This window comes from Corapipo altera, unplaced genomic scaffold (genome assembly GCF_003945725.1).
Source record: "Corapipo altera isolate COAL_440 unplaced genomic scaffold, ASM394572v1 55, whole genome shotgun sequence".
NCBI classification, from domain to species: domain Eukaryota; kingdom Metazoa; phylum Chordata; class Aves; order Passeriformes; family Pipridae; genus Corapipo; species Corapipo altera.
Window position 1 is genome coordinate 17,043,958 of NW_020884882.1, and position 19,311 is coordinate 17,063,268.

General features: G+C 48.5%; 1 protein-coding gene across 6 annotated transcripts in view; it reads left to right on the plus strand.

The window, feature by feature from the left end:
* GRM7 (glutamate metabotropic receptor 7) overlaps positions 1–19,311 on the plus strand; it is a 139,938-nt gene that overhangs the window by 36,126 nt on the left and 84,501 nt on the right. For all 6 annotated transcript variants that reach the window (XM_027640729.1, XM_027640725.1, XM_027640726.1 and 3 more), the window contains exons 2-3: positions 8,828–8,969; positions 9,896–10,050. In XM_027640729.1, the coding sequence (XP_027496530.1) occupies positions 8,828–8,969; positions 9,896–10,050 (297 nt within the window). The remainder of the gene's footprint in view (positions 1–8,827; positions 8,970–9,895; positions 10,051–19,311) is intronic.

The window sequence follows — 19,311 nt, forward strand, 5'->3', positions numbered from 1 at the left end:
TTAGTGGACGTGGTGGGGTTTGGCTGAAGGTTGGACTTGATCTTGAAGGTCTTTTCCAGCCTTCATGACTCTGTGATCTCCGTAACTAAGAGCAGTGAATGTCAACCCCCCATTTGCTGTCAGGAGCTTCCCTTGGAGTTCTGTGCTCCAGCCCAATCCTCACCCCATGTCCTCACTGACTCACAGCCCAGGAGTCCCTCTGAGGCCTGCTCCATGTCCCTGATCTACTGCAGAGCTTTTGCAAGCCTGACATGGGGTCCAGGAAAGAATGTTTTCATGCTGGCCTGTTCTTGGGTGGAAAAATCAGGAAACAGGTTTCCTTCCAAAATTATACTTCAAAGGTTTCTTCTTCTCCCTCCTTTCCCACTGAGATTTCCCATTGTGTCATTGCCACTCTCTAGATTTCTCATTCTTTGAAGAACTGACAAGTCTTTACTTGCCCTCACAGATACATAACAGCCACAAAAATACCATTAACTGAGAGCAGGCTAAAACACCACCTTACCTCTCCAAGAAAAAATTAATTAGGAACAAGGGAACATTCTAAACTGTGGTTAGAAAAGCTTCATCAGTAGAGATCATTTTGTGCTCTGAGTTTATAATGATTCACTACCCAGAGGTGGCACCGTTATTGCTGGGGGGAAATGTCCCTGCAGGAACAGCACAGTCCCTAAATTACACAGTGCAGCTCCAAGAGGCAGCTCCAACAAGCAGCCCCACGGCTCAGGATCTGTGTGGGGGGTGGTGGCAGGAAATCGTGTCCTGCAAGGCAGCCAAAGCAGCCTCCAGGGGCTCTGTTCGGGAGCAGCCCTGCATCCAGGACCCGTGGGGAGCAATCCAGGGCCTGGAGGGGGGAGTCTGGCTGCCCTCTGCCCGGGGAGGGCGTGCTGGAGGGGAGATGCAGCTGCTGGAAGGTTCCATGGCAGGGAACAGGTCTGGTTTGCAGAGCCACAGCTGCGGAGACTCAGGTTGGACCATGTGTGTGGAGAGCAGCCAAGGAAGGGAACGGAGCTGGGAAGGGGCTGGAGCAGCTGAGGGAGCTGGGGGGGGCTCAGCCTGCAGAAAAGGAGGCTCAGGGGGGACCTTCTGGCTCTGCAAGTCCCTGACAGGAGGGGGGAGCCAGGGGGGGTCGGGCTCTGCTCCCAGGGAACAAGGGACAGGAGGAGAGGGAACGGCCTCAAGCTGTGCCAAGGAAGGTGCTGTCCAGCACTTATTTACAGGAAAACAGGGAATATTTTACCAATTCTATTTCTTTCTTGATTCCCTGGAGTCCAATCTCCTTTCAAGACAGCTATGTGTCCCTTCAGGACCAGCCTTGCCACGTTTCCCTCCCTTTGGGCATCAGGAGCCTCTGGAGATGCCCGAGGAAAGCTGTGTCTGCAGCAGGGGCTGCTTCCCGTGCCCCTCCCCAGGAATGGCAGTTCAGGGCTCTGAGTGTGCCAGTTTGGGGGTTTTCTGAACCAGCTGCAGGACTGAGATCCTTGGCTGGTGTTTGTGTGGAGCACAGCCCTCATTTGGATCATGGCTTGGCTGAAGGCTCTGCTGTGGAACACGGTATTTTTGGGGCTTTGTTTCTGCCTCCTGCAGCCAGAGCTTTCACCGCCCACAGTTGTTCCTAAAGCAAATGTGTTTTAGAAAGTGTTCTGCCACCATTGCTGAGAACTTTGCCTTTGCTATTTTTATACACAGCGCTGCAGAGCTGGGCTTAGGCTGACTAAACCCAGCTCAGAAAGGGGAGGATTGAGGACATGGTTTAGGTGAACATGGTGATGGTGCTGGTTGATGGTCGGACTCAGTGACCTCAAAGGTCTTTTCCGAACGTAACAACTGTGGGATTCTCTCCTGTGTTCCCGTTATTTTGGGATTTGTGCCATATGAGATCACACAAAGCGTGTTGCACTCCTGGGGGACCCATCCTGTGGATCAGGAGGTGCACCCAGGGCTGTCCCACAGACCCCACATTGCACCCCTGTCACCTCTATTCAGGGGTCTGGATTTGGGGTCTCTCTTTTCCCTTTGCCAGCAGCACCTGCTGTAAAAACAGGGAAATGATTCAAGGCATCAGGAATGTTCTTCAGTTGAGAATCTGTTTGTTCCGGGCCCTTACAGGAAAACAGGGAATGGTTTATCAGTTATTTTCTCTCTTGATTTCCTGGGATCCAGTCTCCTTTCAAAATGGCAACGTTTCATTGTTAGGGGGATCTCAGTGTCCCTCTGAGCAGGGTTTATCCCCTCTGGAGGCTTTGCAGGGCTCTGCTCCAGACCAGCTCATTGGAGCACTCCTGGCATGAAGTTGTAACAACGAAAGTGTTTTAGTTGTTTGAAGCTGAACCATCATTTTATTTTATATTGGGTTTTTTTCTGCATGGATACACTGTGTGGCTCCAGTGCACCTTCTTTCTATAGCACAGATTTTCGGAAGCAAATAAATCCCAAGTTCCTCCTGTTGCAAAAACCTCTCCTGCTCCTACACATGCTCCCAAGCCCCTGTGTGGCTCTGGGTCTAACGGGGTATCTTAATTTTCTTCATTTTGTCTCTAGCAAACAGAGCTTTTCTAAATCTTTCAAAATGATCCCATACCATTCTTATAATTTAATTTGGTGTTCCAGAGAGAGTCTTAATTTTTTGTATATTGCTGGAGTGTAACTGCCATAATAAAGGACAATTTTGAGGTGATAAAACGCACCAGGAATGTCATTAAACATGCAGCAAAGGTCTGACACAATGGAATTAAGCATTAACGAATTACATACTAGAAACATTAGTCTTCTGTATCAGTTTAGGTGTTCTGGTGTTAGGTTATGATGAGGGTTAATGTGAAAAAATGAAACAATAAACAAGATTAGCAAACATAAAATTCAAAAATGATTCAGTAGATTCTTCATGTGTAGAAAGTTTCTGAGTTAAAGCTGTTTGGTATCCACAGGGATCCTTCTCTTGGATAACTTGTTGTAGTTTCATGTTTTAATGTAATTTTATTATTGGTGCACTTTTCATTTTTACAATTGAATTATGATACTCTGGAGATGTAATTTAAATTTGAGCCCATCTGCAGATCAGGGCAGTTGCAAACTTCTTTTATTGGCATAAGCAGGAACTTTGTAGCTCTTGGTAAGCAGGAAATTAAGGATATTAACTATTCCTGGTAATGACTCAACAGCCCAATACAGAGTCTTGTTAGAACTTTGATTTTGGAGACAAGGACCCAGCTGGCATTTCTAGATCTCTCTATTAGCCATTTCTTTAACTTGAAGTTCTTTTTTCCTGAGGATTCTGAATATTCTGTGCTGGTTTGGACCAGGAAATCCAGGCAGAATGAAATCCAGCCAGTTGTCTTTGAATGTGCCTTGCTGTGTTTTAATTTGGGGGGTCAGAATGGATTAATTTATTTCCATTTCTGGCTGCATGGAATGGCAGGAACTTTTCTACCAACCAGCTGATGTCCACAGATTAAAATCCCTTTGTAGTGCCTCAGGCAGAGCTGGTGCTGGATCACCCTGGGATCTCCTCCGGGCTCTGCATCCCAGCTTTCCTGGGGACATGGAGCAGGACTGGAGCTGTTGGATAAATGCTTGAGATCTTTCCTCTGGAGCGTTCTGATGACCCCAGCCCATCCCTGGTGAACTTCCACACTGGTGGCACCTTGTGGGACAGGGGGATATCAGAGATCCAGGTCAGTGTGCTGTGAATCTGCAGCTTTGGGAATGGCGCTGGAAGTTTTCCTACATTAGAGTGATTTACTGAAAATCTCATTTATTTCTTGCAAGAGGCTGAGGATCAGTCCTGCAGCACGGACATGGAGAGGTTTATTCTAGGTTTTGCTGAAATGTGAACTCCCTCATATAACAAAACCCCACCTGAACTCCCTCCCTGCCACAGAGGCTCCTGCTCTGCTCTAAAGGTGTGAGTCATGTATTGACTTCCCAGTGACTGTTCCTTGAAGATTTGGTGGTTTTGTGGCAGCTGTTTGAACAGTTCTCTCTCTCTGCTGAGGAGTTTGACGCCAAACAAGCTGCCAGCCCGGCTGCATTTCAAGAGTATCAAATAATCTCTGTCGTTCCACTTCCTTTGGGATGTGACTCTGCTTTATCAGGGAAATATCCTCAATTGTGGGATTGGAGTTTTCACATGGGGAGAGTACTGACTTCTCTAACTCAGTCTTCAGTGTTACTGCCATTAGTTTCCTGTCTGCAGAATATATGAGGTTCACAAGTAAAATTCATTGCAGCTCATAAATTGTATATGCAGGGTATAGAAGGATATGCCAGAGCCCAGCAGTGGCATAAAAAACATATATAGCAGTGAAAAAACCCTACTATGTGCCTTTGAGGTTTATTTTGTTTCTTCCCCAGTTAATTCCTCTCCTTTTCCTGCCCCAAGCTGAGGTTAAACTGTATTTCCCCTTGTGTGATGGGGGGTCCTGCTTGTTGGATCATCATGGGACCACAGCAGCTCCCTGGCGGGGTCTTTCCGAGGGGTCAGAAATCCTCCACACTTGAAGACTTCTTGTTTTTATTGTTTAGATTAAAATTCTAGTTGCCATCTGCACTTAACCTGTCCCTTTCCCACCCTTCCCAATAAGCCTTTGTTAAAATCCTGATTTGAGGATGTTTTCTGTGCTGATGAGCAGCGAGAAAGGTCCTCAAATCCCTGCCAGTGGAGGATGAGCTGTGCCGAGCCGTGCAATGCCAAAGGCTTTGTCTGTTGTTCCCATAACTTTAATAAACATCCAGGAGGCAGCTCCTGGCAGCTGCTAATTTTAAAGTAACATATTAATCAAATTAATTGAAAGTTCCTTTTAATAATCAGCAGCAACAACATAACTTTGTGATGTTTTCAGTGTTGCTAAAAGTAATTCCCCCCCCCCCCCAAGAGGATCTCTGCAGATAAATCAGCTGAAAAAGTGTTAAAGTGTCTCTTTTGCTACCTGATAATCCAATTAAGTGGTGATAAGAAAAATAGCTCCTGGAGAATTTCAGGGAAGCGGAATAATGTACTTAGTGTTGTACCAGAATCCAAATACCACATAATCGTGGGTATCCATGGATACTGAAGCAACACTTTGATTACCAGATACATCCATTACCCTTAAATACCAGCGCTGGGGGTTTAATGCCCCGACCAATTTAGCGCGTGACTGCTCCAGCCTGGAGAACCCTCCTGGGGATCTGCTCCAGAGCAGCACAGGAGCTGGCAGGGGAGGGAAGGAAGGCAGCCAGGATATTTTTGAGACTCTCTTCCCAGTTCCTGTGTGCTGTCAGCTGCCACCCAGCTGGCTCCATCTGCCTGCCCTCCAGCTGCCGGGAGCTGGAGCGTCCTGGGATGTGGCCTGACCCCTGTGCCATATCTGTGACTTAGGAGAGGGATTCCCAGGAAAAACCATCACATGATAATGCTGTAGAGTGCTTGTGCTGTTGGGAGTCACTCCACAGTGGGTGGATGGCCTTGATGTCCCAACTTTTGATCACAGCAAGACGAGCGTGTTGGTCATCTCACAGCAAAGGATCCGGCGTGAGGCTGGAGACACAAAGTCATGGAATCATAAAATCCTATAATGGTTTACTTGGAAGGGGCCTTAAAGCTCATCCAGTTGCACCCCCTGCCATGGGCAGGGGCACCTTCCACTAGCCCAGGTTGCTCCAAGCCCATCCAACCTGGCCTTGGACACTTCCAGGGATGGGGCAGCCACAGCTTCTCCGGGTGTGTCAGAGCAGCCCCAGTTTGGTCTCAGGTGGTTTTGGATCCAGACTCCCACCCTTTGCCACAGCACTTGGTGCCAGTGAGAGCATGTGCCACTCCTCCAGTCCGTCAGGGTAATGGATCATTGCAGGAATTCATGGCAAAGGCCTGAATTTGCAACTTTCACGTTGCTATCACTTAATTGCCTGAGCGGTTTTTCCCTGGTGAGTGCAGTGCATTAACCTGACAGGTTAAATAACTGTGCACACGTTTCCTGGCGGAACAGGAATGCGGGACGAGAATATGAAAGCTGAACTTATTCTATCTGTACCATTTGGACAATCTGCCCCCAGTTCCTTGGACACCTCTGCTTGCTGAGAGTGGTAAATGCCAGGGGGCCCTGCCTGCCACGGGCTCCTCCAGAGGGATGGGAGCACTGTTATCCCAGCTCGGGGGTTGGATGTGAGCAGCAGCTCATGGGCTGGGGTAGGTGGGTGCTGTGATGGATCACTGCTGCTGCAGGACCTTTGTGCTCTGGTCTCAGAGCTGCCTGGGGTGGATTTGAGCTGAGCAAACTGGAAAATAACACACTTTGACCCCTTTGGGTGGCTTCGGGGCCGTATTTGTTCCTCAGGCCTCTATTTGCTCTTTGGGGCTGCATTCCCAGTCCTCTCACCTTTTCTGACTGAAGGTGATGGGAAGTGATGAAGGACTGCAAAGAACCTTCACAGCAGCTTCAGATGTGTCTAAATAATGGCTCCATCCAGCACAGAGAAGCCCTTTGGTCCCAATGCCATAAAATACATCTGCTCCTGCTCTGCTCTGTCACAGTGGGAGCCTCTCAAAAGGACACTGTGGAGGGAAGGAATAAATTTCCAAGTGACAAATCTTGGAGCTCTGTAGCATTCTAGGGGTTGGGTTGGGTTTTTTTCTTTCTTTTCTGTCAATGAATTCTCCAAAGTTGCCACGTCCTTGTTTTACAAGAGAAATTGGAGTCTCTCGGGAGAGGTTTGGAGTAGCTTGGCTTGGAGTGATGGAGTGCCAGGGAGGGCACAGGGACTTCCCAGGAGCAGATAATAACTTGAAATTCTCCTTAGGCTTGATGCCAGGGCAGAGAGATGTTCCCCCAGCAGAGCCACGTGGAGGGCATCCCTGACTGCTGTGCCTGGGTGGTGCCCTGGCCCTGCCATGGAGCAGGATGCTCAGAGCCAGGGCTGGCTGGGGGAGCTGTGCTTTTAACCAGCTGCAATCCCTGCCAAGTGGGTCATTTCAGGAAATCTGGATAGCACTGCTCACGGATTGGAGTTCATTCTGCCTAATTTTGACTGGGGAAAAAAAGAGAGCATTTTAAACTCTTCAGATTTTAGAACTCGCTAGCAGCAAGGCTTTGTATCTCCATTTAAAAATTAAATTTATTTTTAAAAACCTGTATTGTTTTCTTTGAAAACAAACAAACAAACAACAAAAACACCAGGTTGTGAAAATTTCAGGTTGTGATAATTGTGAAACAAACCGAAAGATTTTGTGTGAGTCAGAGAAAAACTTGGGGGTTATTACTCTCTTTTATTCTTTCCCTGCCTTTCCTTTTCACTGTTTTATTTCTTCCCACCAAACCAGTCCTTCTTCCCCCAGAGCTTTTGGAGCAGCCAGTACAGCAGAGCAGCTTTGCCTTCAGGCAGCCCCTGCATCTCAGCTTCTCTGCCTCTCAAACAAGGGGAAAGGAGCCTGCCCTGCTCTGGGACGTGCTCAGGGACCTGCACAGGAGGCAGATTTCACAATTTTAAGGGCTGAGTTTGGTTTTCACGGCTGTTCCAGGGGTTCCTCCAGGTGTTGTCGTGGCTGCTGTGCCCAGAGTCAAGGATGGTGCTGCATTGGCAGATGGTGTGTGCTGGGGATGAGCCTCCTCCTCCCCCTGTAGGATCCCTCCACACAAACACCTTCTCCACTGCCTCGTTTAGCAGTACTTTTAGATCTGTATTTTAAAGCATATCTGTGAATCTCTCCTTTGTCCTGCTGCCTTTTAATTAACTCATCCCCACTGCTGTTTCTTATTAAGCAGCTCTGGTATGTTATTAATTAACACATTGTGCAGTAGAGTGGGGAGGTTGGTATCTGAGATGCCATAAAAGATGAAAGTGTTTACCACTGAGAAACAAAATAATTAAGGCAAAAGTTGTGTTTTCATCTGCCAGCAACAAGCAGAATATCACTGGAGATGGGATGGTTTTCTCTTTTATTTTTCCTAAAACAACCTAAATAACTGTACTCTGGGCACTGTGCTGGCAGGGAGCCTTTCTCTGCCCTGGCTGTGAGTGTCCCTGTTCCGTGCTCACACTCTGTACCTTGTTTTCTGTGTATTTATAAGAAGTCCCATTCACAGACGTACTTTATCTCAAGGCTTCAATATTTGGGTTTCTCCAGCCCAGTTGGTGATGGGCATTGGAACAAATAAGGATTTTCTTGATCTTTATCCTTGATTTTCATTTTTATCCTTGTTTGTTTGTTTGTTTGTTTGTTTGTTTTACATTACCAATATTTCAACTCCTTGGCTGTTCTTATTCCAGATAAGTCATTTCAGTGGAAACATTTTACCTCAAGAGCCTTTAACTTGCAAAACCAAGAAGAATTTCAGCCCTTTGCTGAGATAAAATTTGTGTAATACACCTCCAGCATCACTTACTTTTCAACCTTTTGTTTCAGGGGTTTTTTTAGTCAGTTTAAGCTTATTCAGGTTGCCGTTTGGATTGGTTTATTTTTTTAATTCCTCTATTTTTAATTCTTCCACTGACCATATATTTGCTTATTTTGCTTTTTCACAATGTTGGGTTTTTCCACCTGTTTAAACCACAGCCCTACCCAGCCATGCAGACTGTGCGTATTGGAGCTCTCTGTGCAAAAAAATAATGGTATGAATAAGGGTATGAATATGAAATAATGGTGTGAATATGAAATAATGGTGTGAAACCCTCAGGAAGTGGCACATGAAGTGCCCACAAGGGCAGTGATCCCATCAGAGAACTGGTCTTTCCCCCAGGCTCCCCTCCCCCGTGTGCAGTTCCCGCTGCCATCCCCACGCAGGATGCAGCCCTCTGCTGTTCCACTTTCCTCCTGTGACAGTCCTTCTGCTCTCCCCTGTCTCTGGCTCAGGTGGGCTCTGCATTGCCCAGTCCCTGAAGATCCCCCAGGACCGCAAGGACAAGACCATCGACTTCGACAAGATCATCCGGCAGCTGCTGGAGACGCCCAACGCCAGGGCCATCGTCATCTTCGCCAACGATGAGGACATCAGGTAAGGGCAGCTGAGGGAATTCATGGGGCTGGGCAGCTCTGCAGCAAAGGCAAGGCAAAAAGAACGGGAGGAGTGAAGTGGGAATGTCTGTCGGTAAGAGTGATGCGGGGGGTGGAGTTTGGGATGTGGGGGAAGCACCAGGCATGAGGGTGCTCTGCCCTGGCTCAGGGGGTGCCCAGACCACACTGGGGGCACAGGAACGGTGACCAGGACCTGAGAGCTTTTCCTGGCATAGGGTTACCCATGCATTGGATGGCAGGTCTGACCTTACCCCTCAAAGAGGCACTAAGAGCACGCCCCTCTCTCCAAGCTCGTTCTATCATGTATAATTAATTATTTCAGGCTCTATTTTATGGCAAATGAAGCTTAATAGTGATAAAGTGACTTAGATGCTCAAGGTTAAATCACATAGAACTGGCTCATAAAATAATACAAAGACTATTTTATATTTCATTTCTTACTTGCCCGTCTTCCACATTCTCACTCCAGAATTTTAAATCAGCTTAAAATTGTGATGGAATCATCAGTTGCTGAAAGGCTCAGTCCTACAGTGAGACAAAAAGAATTCAGGATGAAGTTTCAATAAAGTCAGTGGCAAAACTCTTAAGTTTTGGTGGAATCAACGTGTCAGTCATGGGATACAGGAGAATTTATAGAGAAGTCCTGTTGGTGCTGCAAAGGATGGTTTGGGTTGGGAGGGACCTTTAATGATCATCTTGTTCCAAGCCCCTGCCATGGGCACCAACACCTTCCACTAGACCTGGGTGCAGTAATGTGCTGTTTCTGCTCATGACAGAGTCGATTAGGTTGGAAAAGCCCTCTGGGATGACTGAGTGCCCCCGTTCTGCCCCTGGCACAGGCCGTCTCCTGCAGCAGTTCCGTGTTTAAACCCCACGACCGTGTGAACACGCCCTTCTCTCCCACAGGCAGATCCTGGCGGCCGCCAAGAGGGCGGATCAAGTGGGACATTTCCTGTGGGTGGGCTCGGACACGTGGGGCTCCAAGGTGGGCCCGCTGCTGCAGCAGGAGGACGTCGCCGAGGGGGCCATCACCATCCTGCCCAAGAGAGCCACCATCGAGGGTAAGAGCTCCCCTCCCTCCCTTCCCCTCCCCTCCTGCTCCCCACACGCTGCCGGGGCACAATTGGTCACCTGGGATTTTCCCCGTAAGTGCTTTGGGATAAAGATGCCCAGAACAGGGTGGTACAGACTGGGAAGCACATGGGGTAAGTGCTGAATTTTCCCCAAATCTCCCTGTTCCCCACATGGACACCCAGCATCATTCCCACGGCAGCAGCTGCCAGCAGTGGGTTATTGGAGCACAATCCCAGAGCCCACCCTGAGCTGTGGGGATGTCACAGGGCTTCCATCACCCAAAGGAAAGGAAACCCAAATGATCTGAATGTGTCGTGTGGATACAGGGAGGCAGAAAGTCTATTGCAACCTTTGTCTCAACTCTGAAGCAGTGGAGAAGTTCTCCACTGAAGGAGTAAAACTTCCTTTTCAGATCAGTAGTTTCCACTGAAACTTAGATTAATTTTTATTTCCTGCAGATTAAGCACTACATTTACTTATGTATGTTGCTTGTGTGCTTGAAAAATATACACACCTATACATATGCACATGTATATAAAACTTATGGGAAACTTTGACATAATCCCTTTGTTTCCCAACATTCCTTTGTGTTCTGAAGAGTTTGTTGTCTGATCTCTCCTCAATTTGTTAATCCTTTTGTGTGCAGGGATGCTTAACTATCCACGTGGCTTCCTCTGGGCACCAAACTGGTTGATTAGTCTGTGTTCTCTGTAATATGAAAAGTTGTTTACAAGGTTCAGAAGGTAAAGAACTTTCCTTTGAGTAAAGAAAACAAACTCCTCAGCTGGCACATGGTGTGTGGGGCAGGGTCTCCAAAGAGTCCTTGAACACATTGCCTACACTAAAATAGGTTCTGGTGTCTTCACTCCCTGGAAAACCAAATATTTGCATTTTCCTGTGGCTGCACTCCCTCCTCATCAGTTATTCTTCTCAGGTGTATCATGTGCTTCCTTCTTCTACTTTTTTCAGCCCCCAAGGTGTTCTTGAATGTTGTTTCTCCGTAAATACCTGAAGTTGATAGACAATGAAGTGGTTTGTTTCTGAAAACTAGGGTATTTTAATAAGCTTTTCATACTGTCTGTATTCATCCCTGTGGGTTCCTGACACAGAAAAGAAAACTCTGCCAACAGTAAACAAAAACAAAAACTTTCCAGGTTTGCTTGTTTTAAAATATTTTACTTCTGTCTTACACACTGAACCCATGAGGGGTTTTTTTGGACCCAGTAAGTGAGGAGAGCAGAGTGGAAGGGTCCAGGTATAGAAAGTCAGTTAAATAACAGAGGTAAATATCAGTGTATCTGGTGTATCTGCATAAATATATTTATTGAGCCCACAAATACCTTCTTATTCAGTGACTGTGTTGAAGAATTGCCTGAAGGTTGGTTGGTTGCATCCTGCACTTGTAGCCATGCAGGTTGGATGATTAATTGTGATGCTTAAATCACATTTTGCCTATCACTGTCTCTAACTGTGCTCATCCTTTAGGAGCAGATCCATGTTTCAGGTCCCTGCATTGCAGGGACTCCCTGGCAGGGCAGGGCAGTGGGGCAGAGCAGGGGCTGTCCCGGGTGGGCAGGAGGCAGAGCCAGGTATCCCTGTCTGGAGCAGAGGCTCCCTGGCTGCTCCCTGGCTGCTCAGAGAGCTTCAGGCTGGTTCTTATCTCCCTCAGGCCTGTTCATCCAGCCCCAAATGCCACCTGGATCTGCCTCCTGCTCCTGCTGTTACAGGGAGAGGAAAGGGATGCACATCCCCAATCTCCTGGAGCAGTTTTCCAGGACTCCACATTCCCAGCCCAATTCCATTTTGGTTTCATTTACCAAGAGAAGCATCCACAGCTCTATTACTTACAGAAATCAGGAATCCTTGGGCATTAGTGTTCCCATGCTTAGGGAGGCTCTTATCCCTCTGGATTGCTGCCTTCCTTGAATTTAGGCTGCTGGATGTTGTTTTGTTTTCCTTTCTGTTGTTTTAATTTCATTTGGCCAAGAGTCCAGGAGAAGGGAATTAGGCATTTTTATTCTTTTATCATCCAGCAATGAACATCTGCTTCCTAAAATTCAATAATGCATTTCTTTTGGTGAAGGCATAAAATAAAAGAAATAAGCTGCCTTGATTTTCCCTATAAGTTGATGGGAACAAAGTAAATGAGCAGAATGGAGCCCAGTGCCTGGAGCAGACCCCAGCCCAGCAGGCTCCACCTGAGCAGCAGCCCTGGGGCTCACAGGCTCCAGGTCAAGGCAACAGTTAAGCACCAGCTTAATTCCCACTGGATTTGGTGAGAATTCTGTGTTAGTCATGAATGAGAGGGTTGCCCTAATTTTACTCCTCAAGAGCATGTTTTCTTTTTTTTCACTTTCCTTTTATCACTGTCTTAGGTAGTATTTGAAATATGCTGGGAAAAGATTCCTAGGAAGCCTCCCTGGAAGCAGAGGCACTGCAGCTCCTGCACCTCGACCTGAGTGTGTGACTCTGCCCCTGCTCCCAGTTCAGGGGAAAGAACCAGGAAATCCCAGAGGAGCTGGTGTGGGAAGTGACCTGTGGAGACCATCCAGTCCAACCCCCCTGCCCAGGCAGGGTCGGTCACCTGGAGCAGGTGACACAGGGACATGTCCAGATGGGTTTGGGATGTCTCCAGAGCAGGAGATTCCACACCTGCCTTGGGCAGCTGTTCCAGGCTCTGGCATCCTGAGGTAAAGAGGTTCCTGAGGCAGAACTCCCTAGGTGATAGTTCATGGCCATTGCTCCTCATCCTGTCCCTGGGCACCCCTGCACAGAGTGTGGGACCACCCTGACACCCCTTGGAGGTGTTTGTGTGGATGGATGGGATCCCCTCTCAGCCTTCTCTTCTCCAGACCAACCAGGCCCAGCCCCTGCAGTCTCTGCTCATCAGAGAGATGCTCCAGACCCCAGATCATCCTTGTGGCCTCCACTGGACCCTCTCCAGTAGCTTCTTGTCTTTCTTGAACTGTGGACACCATGGTTTTCTGCATGTCTCCCAGCTGGCATTCCTATTTTCCTAACAGTGGGAATATCCCAGCAGCCTCTGGCTCCAGAGGGAGCCCAAAGCCCTCGGTTTCTTGTAGGATCAGGCCCCAGATCTGCAGTTATTTGTCTTGATACTTGATGTCACTCTGGGGACAGAATTTTCTTTGCCACGATCCCACGGGGGGGATTTAGGAAATCATTACATGAACTGAATTCATTCATCTTAAGTCAGTCTTAATATAGCCTGATTGTGTGTGATGTAATTATGCTGGAAGGATAAAGTTGCATTTTATTTGCATAATTGCAGTAGACAGGGAGCCAGAGGAGCTGCACATTAAAGAGCTGGAAAGTTGGGAACGTGCTCCATAGCCAGTTTAACCAGGTACCAGAGAAGCTGAAAGGTTTGAGATGTTTTCAGGGGAAAAGCAGTTTATATTTATTTTTAGAACAATTATGGCAGCAGGATACTGTACTCTGGTTCTTGCTGCTTTGAACTCTTGTAAAAGAGGGTTTTGGTGATGTGTCCTCATGTGGAGAGAGGAACACTGAAACATCAGCCCCGTCCTGAGTCTTAGAAATCGTTTTCCTCTTAAACTCAACTGTGAGGAAATCAACTGCTATCTGCTCACCTCTTCCTTTCTGTTGTTCCTACACCTCTTTTCTGTGCAAAATTTATCAAATTGGGCTGTTACCCTGGGGTTCATGTTGTTACTGTTCATCTACTGACTGAACACTTCCAGAAATCTGGTTTTTTCTCCAATAATTTTCTTTTGAAATAGTCTTGCTTGTCTTTCTTACGTGTCTGTGCTCTGTCTTCATGGACACACCAGCTCCCAGGGAAATGAAACCACGGAGAGGAGCAGCTGTAAGAAAAATACGGAGGCTAATATACATATGTATGTGTGTGTGTGATGTTAATTATTTAGAAAGTTGGAAAAATGCTTTCCTGATGTGGAAAAAAATATTATTTACAGGCTGAGCTCAGAACTGGTGCAACTAAACAGTGAGATTCAAGGAGATTTAAGATGAATGACTCCATTCCAACAGGCTGGGGATGTGGCCCAGGCTGCAGTTTGTGGAGCTCTGGGCTTGGAGGTTAAGGGATGGCTCCAGTCCAGCCCAAGGACACGCCCAGATATTCAAAAAAACAGGAATGTTACAAACCAACCTAATGAGAATTTTTCAGTTGTTTGTCTTCCAAAGGAATCCTGGTTTTATGTTTTGGTTTTATTTCTAACAAGAACCAGTTTGCTTCTTTTTTGTTTGGGTGGGATGAACTGGGAAAAAAGCCATGGAAGGGTAGTGATTTAAGGACAAATCAGTGTGCAATGATATCTCACTGTTTAGTGGCTCTGAAATGTTTTCCCTTCTCATCCCAGGGCAGCAAAGGGAAGGAGCTCGGGGCTCATTGTGCTCTGTTAGAGACAGTCTGGATTTAATCCAGTGTTAATGAACAGGGGCACACTGCTCTGCATCTCCCCAGGGCTGCCTTCACCAGGATGCTGCTCTGGGAGGGATGTGCTTCCTGCAGCACCTCCCACCCCCTCCCTCAGTGGAACACAGGGCTGGCTCATATCGCTCAGGAATATTTGGAGAATAGTCCACTTTGGATTTCTTTGGTTTGTTTACAGCCTGGTTCAGCATCTATTCCAGTTCTCTGTTGTTCTCCAGCTTTTTCTGTGTCCCTGGGGCATGAGCATGTGGTTTGGAGAGAGTCAGTGGGCTGGAAAGATGTGGCTCCAGGGCTTTGTTTCATCCCGGGCTGTGGGGCTGCAGCCTGGCTGAGCAGAGCCCAGGAACACCAGGAGCCAGGGGGGACACCAGTCCTGAGGGAAAGGGCTCAGATCATCGCTCCCAAATTTACCCATTCCTGCCATAACCTGTCCTGAATGTTCCTCTCATCTCCTCAGCACCCCCCACCTTTCCCATTGTGCTCCCTGCCCTGCTGAGGGGCTCCAGCACTGGGGGGTTTGTCCTTCCTCAGTCCTCCAGGCTGGTTGGGAGCAGTGGGACCAGCTCAGGGGTCTCCCCTGTCCCCAGGACAGGCTCCAGCCCCGGGGAGGGGACACCCCCAGCCTCTGCTAAGAGAGGTTTTTTGTCAAAAAGGTGCTTTCAGATGGCACTTCCCATTCCTTACAGAGACCTGTTGGCTGCTGAAGGAAAGACTCACCTTTCTGTTCTCTCCATCAATCACTGTGTGTTTAAAGTCAGTCTCCCCACAAACTTGTTGGGCCTGTATCTTCCCCAGTGCCAATGAAGCCCTTAATTGAATCTAAATTAATCCTGCAGCTGCCTGGGAATCCAAGGCACACTCACAGCCTTGCAAAGTTTCTTGTGTATTGATTCCAGCCTGTGGAAAAGTCACCCTGGGAGTTCAGATTGGCTTTGATTCCTCCTGGTTCCGTGCTGGATCTCACTGTCCCCTCCTGAACAGACTTGTTCAGCAGGGGCACAGGGGATGGACAGTGGGATGGAGCAGGCAGTGCCCAGGGAGTGTGTGGTCCCTGGGATGCTCGGAGGGCCAAGCACCTTCAGGCACTGCAAGGCCACAGTCAGGTCACCCAGAGCCTTCTCTTCTCCAGGCTGAACAATCCCAGCTCTCCCAGCCTTTCCTCCCAGCAGAGCTGCTCCATCCCTCTGACCATCCTGGTGCCCCCTCTGGACTCTCTCCAGCATCTCCATGTCCCTCCTGTGCTGTTCCCCAGGGCTGGAGCAGCTCTGCAGGGAGGTCTCAGGAGACCTTCCCTCCCAGCTCAGGATATTCTGTGGTTCTATGAGTTTAATAGTTACCCCCTGGCTGCTGTGTGATGCTCAGATATTGGAGTTCCTTTGGAGTTTGTTGGACAGTTGGAAGGTGTGATGTTTTCAGAGTACTAAAGAGAATTATCTGCAACTGCTCAGTGCAAGACACAGCCCATAACCCCCCCAGCATTAGCACGAGTTCTGTCCCAAATGGGGTTTGAACCAAATGGTGCTGCTGCTTCAGAGGAAAGAAATGAGGTAGGAAGCTCTAAATTGGACCATAAAGAACTGCTGTAAAATAAGGATTTAGGAGCTTTCTCTGGGGCCCCTGGAAATGAAATCAAGCTCCAGCAGGTCTGGCTTTGCCAGGATCCAGGTCCTCTGTGGGAACCAGCTGTTCTCCACCACGTGGCCTGTGTGCCTCTAGTTCTGTATTTCGGGTACTGCTCCCAGGGCTTCTCTTGGCATTTTCTCTTTGATGTTCATGTTTAACTGTTATTTGAGGACACTGGAGATTGTGTGGGTGGTTATTTTGAGAGAGGGAGACGTGTACACACAGACAGAGACTGGGATGGTTGATGCTGCAAGAAGAGAGAATTCCCAGAGTAACACACAGCCACTGAGCCCCCTTCAGATGCATCATCCCTTTTGGAATGCCCTGAATTGCATCTTCTCAAGAACAGTTTCCCTCTTGATGGTCTGACACTGGAGCTGTCTGGGGAGTGTGTTTGGGCAGGATTTTGTTTTTAGAGAGCTGCTCCCTGCGTGTGCCAGCTCCTGGTGGGGATGTGGGTGGTGGGACCCTCCAGACCCTCCTCTGCAGGTCTGCCCTGGCAGGAGGGGTGGGTGGGTGCCCATGCTGGAGGGGCACCACAGGCACTGTTCCCCCCCCCAGCAGTTGACCACGTGCTGCTTCCCAGCGTTTTTCCAGGGCAGCAGAGCCAAGGGCAGCCCAGGCTTGCACGGGGTGGTGGCACCACGTGGGTAACAGGCAGCAAGCCCATGAAGGCAGCAGGTGATTGTTTCCCCCACAACCCCCCTGTTTGGGAATTTCTGGTGTTCTCTGCTGCTGTTGGACTTTGCTTCTGTGCAGAATCTCCTTTGTGATAATAGTTTGTTCTCTGTTTGTTAGTAAAGCTGGCAGGATTTCCAGGATCTGGGGAGGGATGAATCTCCCAGGACCCCACCAGACCCCAGTGAATGAACCAGTTCTGGGTCACTGTGGCAGAGTTACAGAAAAGAAGGTTTTAGATTGGAATTCTGTTTAGGCATGGAAACAGGAGCCAGGAGGAGATGTTGCCACCTTCTGCCACACCTGCAGTGCAGCCCTGGCAGTGACACCGTGCCCAGCACAGCTCTGGAGGTGGGTTTGCCTCCAAAACTCAGCCCAGGGATGTGGGGAGCTGGGAGGAGGTGGCAGCACTGGGCTGGAGGGATGTCACTGCTGGAACAAAGGGCAGGAGAAGGGAATTAGGGAAGGTGGGGGTGAGGTATTCCCACAGTCCATCATATCCTACACCTGCCAGCACAGCAGGGCCTGATCTGGGGCTGCTCTGGTGGGGATGGAGTGAGAGGGAAGTGCTCCCCTCTCCTCTTTCTGTGGAATTTGCATCTCTGGTGTTTCTGACACTACAATTTCAGAGGTTTATGCATTTTTCTAATTCCCAGGACTACATTGGCAAAGGGTTTGTTTTTGCCAGGTACATTTCATGTATTTTTCATGTAAAAAAGAAAATGCAGGAGGTGCTTTTGGAAATAAACTGCTCATGGTTTAGGTCAAAATAGCCACGAGTAGTCCCAAATATCTAATTTTAGAAATGCAGTTCTGCAGGAGGGCTGAGAACCACAGATTGTTCCTAATGGAACAGCTCATTTTTCATCTCTGATGTGCTGCCTGGGCAGAGCAGAAGGAGTTTAGTGTGTTCTGCAGCATTTCCAGAGCAGTGCCTGGTGGATGCCCACAGGTCTTGCAAACCAGGCAATGAAAGATGACACTTGAACAGAAGGACTGATGGTTGCACTTGATGTTTGCTCATGTTGGAGAGAAACTTGGGCCCGAGAGGGAGCTCTAAGTAGATCCAGAGTAGATCTTTCCAAAGGTGGACTGTGGGATTGGGTCTAAGGGATCATTATTAGAGTGAAACCCAATTGTGGCACGTTTGCAAGGAGCACGTTGATCTGCCTGCACTGTGCACCAAAAATGCCTTCACTGTGCAAGTGTGCAGTGTTTCTGGTGTCTGTGCTGTCCTGCATGAGCAGCTGTTGATCACCATCCTGCTTCTCACCAGGGGCATCTGGAGCACCCCAGGGAAGGTCTCTGCAGGCTCCAGGTTCTGCTCTGCTGGGACTCCACACACCCAGACACACAGGGACTGAGTGTTCTGACACCTCTGGCTGAGACAGGCTCAGTCAAAAAGAGAAATGTGCTAATTTTAGGCGGTGAACAGAGGTTGTAAAGGCTTTTCTTGCTTGTTTCCTTGTGGTTTTGTCTTCTAGTCTGCATTGTTGATGCTTGACTGATTATAGGCTTTTGAAAGTAATAGTTCAGGAAATAATGCACATAATAATAATACACATAATTTCCTTAAAGATGATACAATGAATGCTGAAGTGCCCACTTCACTCCTGCTGGGTCTGCAGATCTGCTGCAGGAGTGTGTTTTCGTTCTGTTGACTGACTGCATGACAACAAAGGATGGAAAATGAGTCAGGAAAATCTCCATGGAATGGCATGTGCTGGTTCCTCAGAACAGGGCAGCAGAGCCAATAGATCCATGGTGTTATCTCCTGGCAGGGAGGGATTAACACAGACCTTCTGTCTCGTATTGTAGGATGGTGAGGAACTTTGTGTTTGCCAGGGAAGATCCCACTCTGAAGGGAACAGGCCTTGGAGGTGGAGTTCAGGCTGTGTTTCAGTTCCATGACATTGTCCATCTGAAATGAATTCCCTGTTCTCGTGACCACAGCCCAGCTGTCCCTGAGACTCTGCCCTGAGCCCAGGGCTGGGAGGGGATGGGAGAGGGAGAGCTCTGGGGGATTGTCCCAGTGCCTCTGACCACCCTCAGGCTCTGTTCCAGTCGGGGCAAAGAGCAGGAGAAAGCTCTGGGAAGAGCAGGCACGGCCTTGGGGCAGCCTGGGCTGCTGGTTTGGGCTGTAACACAGCTCAGACCTTGGGTTAAAGGGAACCAAAACCCATGGGGTGGCTGCTCCTGGGGGCTGAGGGACTTGAGGGGGTTGATTCCTGCCCCCATGGGGCGTGATGGGAATGTTGTGTGTGGAAATGGCTTTGGAGCCTTCCCAGCTGCCACCAGCCATTACTCAAGTCAGGAACTAAGCAGTGAAATAACTTCTCTGTGCACAGATGGGGTTGGGGTTTGTTGGTTGGTTGGGGTTTTTTGTTTTCCCTGGAATTCTGTTGGGCTTGTTGGACAAAAAGCAGGAGAAATGAAGCCATATGAGCTGGGGCTGCCCTGCTGTGCCATGGCCCAGAGCACTTCAGAGGCCCAACTCTCCTACAGTAAT